The sequence below is a fragment of the Zea mays genome, chromosome 7 (genome assembly GCF_902167145.1).
Source record: "Zea mays cultivar B73 chromosome 7, Zm-B73-REFERENCE-NAM-5.0, whole genome shotgun sequence".
Taxonomy (NCBI): domain Eukaryota; kingdom Viridiplantae; phylum Streptophyta; class Magnoliopsida; order Poales; family Poaceae; genus Zea; species Zea mays.
The window spans coordinates 152,056,216-152,067,197 of NC_050102.1; the positions used below are offsets into that span (position 1 = coordinate 152,056,216).

At 55.7% G+C, this 10,982-nt stretch overlaps 1 protein-coding gene across 1 annotated transcript; it reads left to right on the forward strand.

The window, feature by feature from the left end:
• Window positions 1–9,289: 9,289 nt before the first annotated feature.
• On the forward strand, window positions 9,290–10,615 carry LOC100272529 (uncharacterized). The gene has a single exon (NM_001146998.1). It carries the CDS (start codon window positions 9,330–9,332, stop codon window positions 10,371–10,373), a length of 1,044 nt encoding a protein of 347 aa, NP_001140470.1. The 5' UTR covers window positions 9,290–9,329; the 3' UTR covers window positions 10,374–10,615.
• The last annotated feature ends 367 nt before the right edge of the window (window positions 10,616–10,982 follow it).

A 10,982-nucleotide genomic window follows, 5' to 3' on the forward strand; every position in this document is an offset into this window, starting at 1 on the left:
GAACTTGTGGGTAGCGGATCTTGGTCTCGGACAGGACCTCACTGACGAAGTAGACTGGCCTCTGGACGGGCAATGTATGCCCCTCTTCTCGTCTCTCAACCACAATCGCGGCGCTAACCACCTGGGTGGTCGCGGCGACGTAGATCAAGAGGGCTTCTCCGGCAGCGGGGGGCACTAAGATGGGCGCATTCGTGAGGAGCGCCTTCAGGTTTCTGAGGGCTTCCTCGGCCTCAGGGGTCCAAGTGAAGCACTCGGCCTTCCTTAAGAGGCGGCACAGAGGCAGGCCTCTTTCGCCGAGGCGTGAGATGAAGCGGTTCAGAGCCGCACGACATCCCATGACTCTCTGTACGCCTTTTAAGTCCTTGATGGGCCCCATGTTGGTGATGGCTGCGATCTTCTCCGGGTTGGCTTCGATGCCCCGCTCAGAGACGATGAACCCCAAGAGCATGCCTCGGGGCACCCCGAAGACACACTTTTCGGGATTGAGCTTCACGCCTTTCGCCTTGAGACATCGGAATGTCACTTCAAGGTCGGAAAGGAGGTCAGAGGCTTTCCTCGTCTTGACTACGATGTCATCGACGTAGGCCTCGACCGTCCGACCAATGTGTTGGCCGAACACATGGTTCATGCACCGCTGGTACGTCGCGCCCGCATTCCTCAAGCCGAACGACATGGTGACATAGCAGTACATGCCGAAGGGCGTGATGAAAGAAGTCGCGAGCTGGTCGGACTCCTTCATCCTGATTTGGTGATACCCTGAGTAGGAATCGAGGAAAGACAGGGTTTCGCACCCAGCAGTGGAATCCACGATTTGATCGATGCGAGGCAGAGTGTAGGGAACCTTCGGACATGCTTTGTTTAGACCAGTGTAGTCTACACACATCCGCCATTTCCCTCCTTTCTTTCTCACAAGCACAGGGTTGACAAGCCATTCGGGATGGAATACCTCTTTGATGAACCCTGCCGCCATTAGCTTGTGGATTTCCTCGCCTATGGCTCTGCGCTTTTCTTCGTCGAATCGGCACAGAGGCTGCTTGACGGGTCGGGCTCCGGCTCGGATGTCCAGCGAGTGCTCGGCGACATCCCTCGGTATGTCAGGCATGTCCGAGGGACTCCACGTGAAGGCGTCGGCATTCGCGCGAAAAAAGTCGACGAGCACTGCTTCCTATTTGGGATCGAGCTCGGAGCCGATCCGGATCTGCTTGGAGGCGTCGATGCTGGGGTCGAGGGGGACGGACTTAACCATCTCCGCTGGCTCGAAGTTGCCGGCGTGACGCTTCACGTCTAGCACCTCCTTAGAGAGGCTCTCCAGGTCGGCGATGAGGGCCTCGGATTCGGCGAGGGCCTTGGCGTACTCCACGCACTCCACGTCGCATTCGAATGCGTGTTTGTACGTGGGGCCGACGGTGATGACCCCGTTGGGGCCCGGCATCTTGAGCTTGAGGTAGGTGTAGTTGGGGACGACCATGAACTTCGCGTAGCATGGCCTCCCCAGTACCGCGTGGTAGGTTCCTCGGAACCCAACCACCTCGAACGTGAGGGTCTCCCTTCGGAAGTTGGAGGGCGTTCCGAAGTAGACGGGAAGGTCGAGTTGTCCGAGGGGCTGGACGTGCTTTCCGGGGATGATCCCGTGGAAAGGCGCATCGCCTGCCCGGACCGAGGACGGATCAACACGCAGGAGCCCGAGGGTCTCGGCGTAGATGATGTTGAGGCTGCTGCCTCCGTCCATGAAGACCTTGGTGAGCCTAACGTTGCCGATGACGGGGTCGACAACGAGCGGGTATTTCCCCGGGCTCGGCATGTGGTCGGGGTGGTCGGCTTGGTCGAAGGTGATGGGCTTGTTGGACCAGTCTAGGTAGACTGGCGCCGCCACCTTCACCGAACAGACCTCCCGACGCTCTTGCTTGCGGTGCCGAGCCGAGGCGTTCGCCGCTTGCCCACCGTAGATCATGAAGCAGTCGCGGACCTCGGGGAACTCTCCTGTCTGGTGATCTTCCTTCTTGTCGTCGTCGTGAGACCTGCCACCTTCCGCGGGTGGCCCGGCCCTGTGGAAGTGGCGCCGAAGTATGGCGCACTCCTCAAGGGTGTGCTTGACGGGCCCCTGGTGATAGGGGCACGGCTCCTTGAGCATCTTGTCGAAGAGGTTAGCACCTCCGGGGGGTTTCCGAGGGTTCTTGTACTCGGCGGCGGCGACAAGGTCCGCGTCGGCGGCGTCGCGTTTCGCTTGCGACTTCTTATTGCCCTTCTTCTTGGCGCCGCGCTGAGTTGACGCCTCGGGGGCATCTTCCGGTGGGCGGCCCTGGGGCTGCTTGTCCTTCCGGAAGATAGCCTCAACCGCCTCCTGGACAGAGGCGAACTTGGTGGCGATGTCCATCAGCTCGCTCGCCCTGGTGGGGGTCTTGCGACCCAGCTTGCTCACCAGGTCGCGGCAGGTGGTGCCGGCGAGGAACGCGCCGATGACATCCGAATCGGTGATGTTGGGCAGCTCGGTGCGCTGCTTCGAGAATCGCCGGATGTAGTCCCGGAGAGGCTCTCTCGGCTGCTGCCGGCAGCTTCGAAGGTCCCAGGAGTTTCCAGGGCGTACGTACGTGCCCTGGAAATTGCCGGCGAAGGCTTGGACCAGGTCGTCCCAGTTGGAGGAGGCAGGTGCTCCAACCAGGCGCGAGCGGTGTCGGAGAGGAACAGGGGGAGGTTGTGGATGATGAGGTTGTCATCGTCCGTTCCACCCAGTTGGCAGGCCAGCCGGTAGTCCGCAAGCCACAGTTCCGGTCTCGTCTTCCCCGAGTACTTTGTGATAGTAGTCGGGGGTCGGAACCAGGTCGGGAATGGTGCCCGTCGTATGGCGCGGCTGAAAGCCTGCGGACCGGGTGGTTCGGGTGAGGGACTCCGATCCTCCCCGCTGTCGTAGCGTCCTCCACGCCTGGGGTGGTAGCCTCGGCGCACCCTCTGGTCGAGGTGGGCCCGACGGTCGCGGTGATGATGCTCGTTGCCGAGGCGTCCCGGGGCCGCAGGCGCTGTGTTGCGTGTACGCCCGGTGTGGACCGAGGCTTCCCGCATGAATCGGGAAGTCGCGGCGCGATGTTCCGAGGGGTACCTCTGCTTTCGGGAGGCGGAGCTTTTGGCCCGTCGGACCGCGGCGCCCTCCAGGAGATTCTTGAGCTCTTCCTGGATTCACCGCCCCTCGGTGGTTGATGGCTCCGGCATCGCGCGGAGAAGCATTGCCTCTGCAGCCAAGTTCTGGCCGACCCCACTGGAAGCGGGTGGCGGCCTTACCCTGACATCGTCGACGATGCAGTGCTGGATACCCTGGGTAGATGACACATTTCTCCGGCCGGAGGCTGGCCCGCCCATTCCTGACCGACGTCCCGGCGGATCGGCTCAAGTGCTCCTGCTCCCTCGTCGAGCCTGACCTGCACCCCGCGGATTTGCTCAAGCTGTGGGTCATGACCCCCCGCCTGAACGGGGACCACAGCTAGCTCCCGTAGGATGTCAACGCGAGGCACAGGCCTAGGGAGATCACCGTTCTCCGGCATACCGAGATGGTTGCCTTCGGAGGGACCCCCTAGATCGACGTGGAAACATTCACGACTTGGGCCGCAGTCCTCGTCGCCGAGGCTGCGGCTACCGTCAGAACAGTCGGAAAGGCAGTAGTCGCATGCGGTCATGAAGTCCCGCATGGCACTGGGGTTACCAAGTCCGGAGAAATCCCAACAGAAGTCGGGCTCGTCATCTTCCTCGGACCCCGAGGGCCCGTAGGTCGAGACGTCCGTCAGCCGGTCCTAGGGTGACCGCATACGATACCCCAGAGGGTTTGGACTCGCCTCTACGAGAGCGTCCGCCGAAGCGAAGCCGCTTGGCGGGTCGAGGCTGAATCCAAGGGGCGTGAGATGGGAATCGGTCGGTACCTCTTGGTCGACGGGCGGTGATGAAGTCACGTCGGGGACTGACTGCACCGTCATCGCAGGCACGAGGGTGACGCCCAGCAAGCCTTTCGCGAGCGTGCTGGCGTCGTCCGTTTGCTCGGAATTGGCATGTTGCGGGGAGACGGCGCTCGTCTTCGTCTCAAACGCGAGGTCGATGCCCGACGCGCCCCCCGTTGGGGCGTCGGCGCCGCCGACTTGCTCGACAGCCGACGAGGGGCCGCCTCCTGCTTGGCCTTGGTTGCCCCGCCTCCTCCTCCGTCGGCGGGGGAGAGGGCGGGGTGAGCTCGAATGTTGTTCTTCCACCACGCGGGGAAGACGTCGTCGATTCCGCCGCCGGTGGGCGGGCTGTCGGCCGCCATTGTCGCTGTCGCACGGCGGGGGAAGGAGTATCATGTCGTAGCTGCCGTCGAGGGACATGAACTCAAGACTCCCGAAACGGAGCACCGCCCCGGGCTGGAGAGGTTGCTGGAGACTGCTCATCTGGAGCTTGACGGGAAGCTGTTCGTCAACACGCAGCAGGCCCCTACCTGGCGCGCCAACTGTCGGCGTTTCGAGACCGGGGGTCCCTGGGCCGACGAGTGAAATGTCGCCACGTGCCCCAGCCCAGATGGGTCGGCGCGAGGCCGAGCGCGAAGGGGGGAAAAGGCGGCCGGAGGCGGTCGTGAGAGAGAGGTGGAAATCCCGCGGCCTTCGTGTTCGTCCCGCGCCCAGGTCGGGTGCGCTTGCAGTAGGGGGTTACAAGCGTCCACGCGGGAGAGGGAGCGAGCGGCCTCACGCGAGCGCCTGTCTCGTCCTCGTCCCCGCGCGGCCAACCCTCTATAAGAGGGCCCTGGTCCTTCCTTTTATAGGCGTAAGGAGAGGATCCAGGTGTACAATGGGGGTGTAGCAGAGTGCTAACATGTCTAGCGGAGGAGAGCTAGCGCCCTAATTACATGCCATCGTGGCAGCCGGAGAGGTTTTGGCACCCGGTTCGTGTGGTGTCGTGGCCGTCGGAGGAGCGTTGAAGCCTGGCGGAAGGACAGCTGTCGGGGCTGTCGAGTCCTTGCTGACGTCCTCTTGCTTCCGTAAGGGGGCTGAGAGCCGCCATCGTCATAGAGCGTGCGGGGCGCCATCATTACTTTGTCTGGCGGAGCGAGCCAGATGGGACGTCGGTCTTGTTTCCCGTAGCCTGAGTCAACTTGGGGTAGGGTAATGATGGCGCCTCTTGTTGACGTGGCCGGTGCGCGCCCTAGGTTGGGCGATGTGGAGGCTCCTCCGAGGTCGAGGTCGAGTCTGTCTTCCGAGGTCGAGGTCGAGTCCGAGCCCCTGGGTCGGGCGAGGCGGAGACCGTCGACTGAGGCCAGGGCTGAGTCCGAGCCCTAGGGTCGGGCGAAGCGGAGTTCGTCGTCTTCAGGGGCTGAGCCCGAGTCCGAGCCCTGGGTCGGGCGGAGCGGAGTTCGCCGTCTTCCGGGGCTGAGCCCGAGTCCGAGCCCTGGGTCGGGCGGAGCGGAGTTCGCCGTCTTCCGGGGCTGAGCCCAAGTCCGAGCCCTGGGTCGGGCGGAGCGGAGTTTCCTATGGTGCCTAAGGCCGGGCCTGACTGCCTGTCAGCCTCACTCTGTCAAGTGGCACAACAGTCGGTGCGGCGCAGGCGGCGCTGTCCTTCTGTCAGGCCGGTTAGTGGAGCGGCGAAGTGACTGCGGTCACTTCGGCTCTGCTGACTGAAGGGCGCGCGTCAGGATAAAGGTGTCAGGCCACCTTTGCATTAAATGCTCCTGCGATTTGGTCGGTTGGCGCGGCGATTTGGTCAGGGTTGCTTCTTGGCGAAGACAGGGCCTCGGGCGAGCCGGGAGTATGTTCGTCGCTGGAGGGGGGCCTCAAGCGAGACGGAGATCCTCCGGGGTCGGCTGCCCTTGCCCGAGGCTAGGCTCGGGCGAGGCGTGATCGAGTCCCTCGAATGGACCGATCCCTGACTTAATCGCACCCATCAAGACTTTGCAGCTTTGTGCTGATGGGGTTTACCGGCTGAGAATTAGGAGTCTTGAGGATACCCCTAATTATGGTCCCCGACCATATAAACTTTGATTAGCTGGAATAATTTCGAGTGTGATCCGACACAAACGAACAAAGCCTTAAGGATTAAGGTTTAGTATAATCTCTTCCCCCTTATTCAAGTAAGGCCGTAAGGGATGCCTTTAGCAGGCCAGAACAACCAGCGACCACCCTGTCTTTAAGCTTATCGGAGCATCTAAGCTTTTTTTAAACGAGACCAAATTGACGACACGTTTATACTACTCTCTCCATGTGAAAAGGAATACCATTATAGAATAGTATCAACATAGAACAATATCATTATTTATAATATCAAATCAAATACGTATGATTAAATTTATCATACAATACAATAATGTTATATAGTATACTAAGTGATGTAATTATCATACATCGTAATTAACATCGAGTGTACGGACGTTCCATGAGAAGCTCCAACGGATCCCTCTCTACGTTAGAAGAAAGCCTCCTCTATCAAGTGAGACCTTTAATCTTTTTCTCTTTGCTGATCAGTACTTTTAACTATGAAATTAATTTTTTTCAAATTTAATTATCTGCTAACAATAAGTGTTATGGTACTATAAATCTCTACTACCTATTAAGACGGTAAGGGGTAGACTGCCTCATTCCGTCCACATTTCCATTCTCGGCTATGACGTGTCTTTCTCATTCTCCCTCCCACAAAGTCTATTCTCATTCCCACGTGCATCCCACGCCTAGCTAAAATTAAATTAAAAAAACAGGCTCCAAAGGGATTCGAACCTGCGACCTCTCAAATAAATGTGTTTGTAGTTACCACTACACCACATGTGTGTTTATGTCTATATCTATTATAGTAAAAACATATAATACATCTCTCCCGAAGCCACCTGCTACCCTTGCACAATGTGTAGTAGTATATAAGTATCACTGAGATTATTAAATTATATTTTTGGATTGAGGGAGTAGTATATAAGTCTGCATGATACTGATGGTTGCAATGTAGTAGTGAAACAACTAAATTAAAATAACAAAATTTATGTATGGCTAGGATCACAAATGGATTATGAAATATTTTTTTATAACAATATAAGACACATTTTGTATATAAGTTATCATGCTATTATATGTTCCAGTTGCAACGCACGGGTACTGACCTAGTATAACAATATTTTTTAAAATTCTAAAGACTAATGCATAAAGTTAAAGTGTATATGATAAGCTGAATAATGGTTGGAAAGAAGATAAAATAGTGGGAAGAAAGAGATATTTAAATATAAATAGAAAGTACGAAAACGAGGATTTGAGAATTGAGAGGGGAATTGTTGAATTCGGACGAAGTAAAGTATCTCTGTGTACTTCAGTTTTCTAGAATGAACGCAAGAAAGTTGAAGTTCGATTTTTTTCTTGCCTCGCAGTGCGGTCGCTACTACTCGCTCGTGCTTGCCTACCGGCATCACACAATGGGACGCACCCGCAGCAGTTGCCACCAGCCCACCACCGCGTCGCCTCGCCTCGCCTGACCTGACCACCCCCAAAACTGAAGTGGATCTCGGCCAGCCAGCGAGCCGCCCACCTCCTGCGACCGGAACCGGACCGCCCCCTGCGACTGCGAATATCCACCCGCCGCCCGGTCGCCTCCGCAAGCACAGGCAGCACACCGCATCGCTGCCCTCCCTCCATCCCTCCCCCAGAAACCCAACCGGCCAGCCCAACCCCTCCGCTTCCAGATCCCTCCACCACCTGCCGCCCAGATCCCGATCCGTCGGCCCGCCGCCGCCCGCGGCCATGGCGGCCGATCCCCTACTCTCGCTCCTCGCGGGCGCGTTGCTAGTCGCGGCGCTCGCCCCGGCGGCGGCGGCACCGTCGTGCCCGCACACCAATCTGACGGCCAACTTCTCCGCCGACTTCACCATGCTGCAGCACCAGCTCCGCGGGACGGTGCGCCTGGCCGCCGAAGGCAAGTGCGCGCTCGAGCTCACCCGCTTCGACCTCCTCGCCGCCTCCCCCTCCGCGCGCTTCTGGGCCTCCGACGGCCCCACCATGTCCGACCTCGCCGCCGGTCGCGCGTTCTCGCCGCTCCCGCTCAACAAAACCTTCCAGAACGCCTCCCTCGAGCTCCCCTTCGCTCGACCGCTCCCGCGCCTCCTCGCGCTCTACGACCCCGACACCTTCTCGGACTTCGGGCACGTCTTCCTCCCCAACGGCACAGATCCCGGCCTCGATGCCGCCGCCGAGCCGGCGCCCACCATGTTCGACAACTGCATCCCTCTCTCGGAGGCGGAGACCTACCGCCTCCGCTGGACGCTCAATGCCTCCGCCGGCACCGTCGAGATCGGCCTTGAGGCTGCCGTGGGCTCCGAGTACTACATGGCATTCGGGTGGGCGGACCCCAAGGCCAACTCACCCGCAATGATCCACGCCGATGTGGTTGTCGCCGGCTTCACAGAGGAAGGTACTCCATTTGCCGAGGACTACTACATAAGTGACTACACTGAGTGCAAGCTTGGGAAGGAGGACTCTCCAGTGTCTGGGGTTTGCCCAGATAAGGTCTATGAGGGCGGGAGCAACGATTCAATCCTGGTGTATGGGCACCGCCAGGATGGAGTGTCCTTTGTCAGGTATGCGAGGAAGCTTGATGCTGAGGATGCCAAGTATGATGTGCCAGTGGGTGCCACGGAGGAGATGGTGGTGCTTTGGGCCATTGGTAGGTTGCGGCCACCAGACACAATGCGCCCACACTACCTCCCACAGAACCATGGGGGGCCAAGGGACACGACCTTTGGGTTTGCCCGGTTGAATTTGTCGGAGACGGTGGACAATTGCCTTGGACCGTTGGATGCGGATAATAAGGAGGATCAGGAGAGGATCATTGCAGATCGCAAGACACCACTTGTGGTGACATCTGCTCCAGCCGTGCGCTACCCGAACCCACCAAACCCTGACAAGGTGCTTTACATCAACAAGAAGGAGGCGCCGCTGCTTAAGGTCGAGAGAGGTGTTCCAGTTAAGTTCTCGGTGCAGGCTGGGCATGACATGGCACTCTATATCACTTCAGATCCCATTGGTGGTAATGCTACACTGAGGAATAAAACAGAGGTCATATATGCTGGCGGGCCTGATGCCCATGGTGTACTAGCTACCCCAAAAGAGCTTGTTTGGCTGCCTGATCGGAACACGCCTGACCTAGTCTATTATCAGTCACTGTATGAACAGAAGATGGGATGGAAGGTTCAAGTGGTTGATGGAGGCCTTAGCGACATGTACAATAACAGTGTTGTTTTGGATGATCAACAGGTTACGTTGTTTTGGACTCTCTCCGTGGATTATAAATCTATATCTATAGCAGCTCGAGGTGAGAAGAAAAGTGGATATCTTGCTATTGGGTTTGGGAGTGGGATGGTGAATAGCTTCACCTATGTTGCTTGGGTGGGCAATGATGGGGTTGGGCGAGTAAAAACTTATTGGATTGATGGAAAGAGTGCAACAGGCATTCACCCAACATCTGAGAACATCACTTTTGTTCGGTGTAAGTCAGAAAATGGCATTATTACATTTGAATTTACTCGCCCTCTTAACCCTTCTTGTACCGGAAAAGTAGAATGCAAGAACATCATCGATCCAACTACACCACTTAAGGTTGTCTGGGCCATGGGTGCAAGCTGGTCGGGAGATGATCTGACAGACAGTAACATGCATTCAGTCACAAGCAGTCGGCCTATACGTGTTTTGTTGTTGAGAGGTTCAGCTGAGGCAGAACAGGATTTGCGTCCTGTCCTGGCTGTTCATGGGTTTATGATGTTTGTTGCCTGGGGAATCTTGCTTCCTGGTGGAATAATGGCTGCCCGGTATTTGAAGAGCTTAAAAGGAGATGGGTGGTTCCAAATACATGTCTATCTGCAGTATTCAGGAATTGCTATAATGTTTCTTGGCGTCCTTTTCGCTGCGGCTGAGCTCCGTGGCTTCTTTGTCAGCTCAGTGCATGTTAAGTTTGGTGTGCTGGCCCTGTTATTGGCAGTTCTGCAGCCACTAAATGCCAAATTTCGTCCCAGTAAGCCAGCTAATGGTGAGGTTCCATCTCACAATCGAATCATGTGGGAGTACCTGCATGTTATCACAGGGAGGTCGGCAGTTATTGTAGGAATCGTGGCGCTTTTCACAGGAATGAAGCATTTAGGCCATAGGTATGACAGTGAGAATGTAGAGGAGCTCACTTGGGCCTTAATGCTGTGGGTGCTTTCAGTTATCGTTGTTGTGCTGTGCTTGGAATATAAGGAAGTCAAAAGAAGGATCGGTGACAGAAGTGCCAGAGGGCACTGGGTATTAGGCAACACCGAGGAGGAGGATTCAGTTGATCTTTTGCATCCTGATGGTGCAGCCAGGAATTCAGAATCTAGCGCTACTGGTGTAATGGAGGTGCAGCTTGAACCTCTCACTAGATGATGTAGATCAATCTGTCAGATACAAATACACCTGAATACCTGATCCATATCTTATATGGATGATAGGTCAGCCGGCATGGATTTTCTGGTTCAGAGGAAATTGATCTGGAATCCCCATGTTTGTTTTAAGCAGAATGGTTCCAGACTAGACAAGATGTTCAGATTCTGTTCTTAATTTCATGCATCACACCTTTACATTGTACAGTGTACATTTTTTTACAATAGACATGTATAATTTGTGACACTGCCCTAGCCATTCTTTTTGCTATTGATATTTATAGAGGGAAAGAATTAATTGAGGTGGTCATTGGAATTCACAGCAGCAATTTGTGTTTGGTATTTTTTTTTCAAGAGAGAATGACATGATTTCTGTATCATATCCATTGATAAGTCTTATTTGTTAACCCTAAGGAAAAAAATATGGGCATATTTGGTGGATTCCCCGTCTAGACTCTAGAACTAAGATTATCTCTAACCATATTCCCTATATCTCTCATTTAAGGCTAGTTTGGTGACAAAAGAATGGGAGGAATCCATGGAAAGGAAATCCACCAAATATATTACATATATAAATATATAAACTTAATTAGTTTTGTCTAAATTATAATTA

What these genes read in the sequence shown, in the direction of transcription:
- LOC100272529 (NM_001146998.1), top strand. Translation starts at nt 9,330, where the DNA reads ATGGTGAATAGCTTCACCTATGTTGCTTGGGTGGGCAATGATGGGGTT.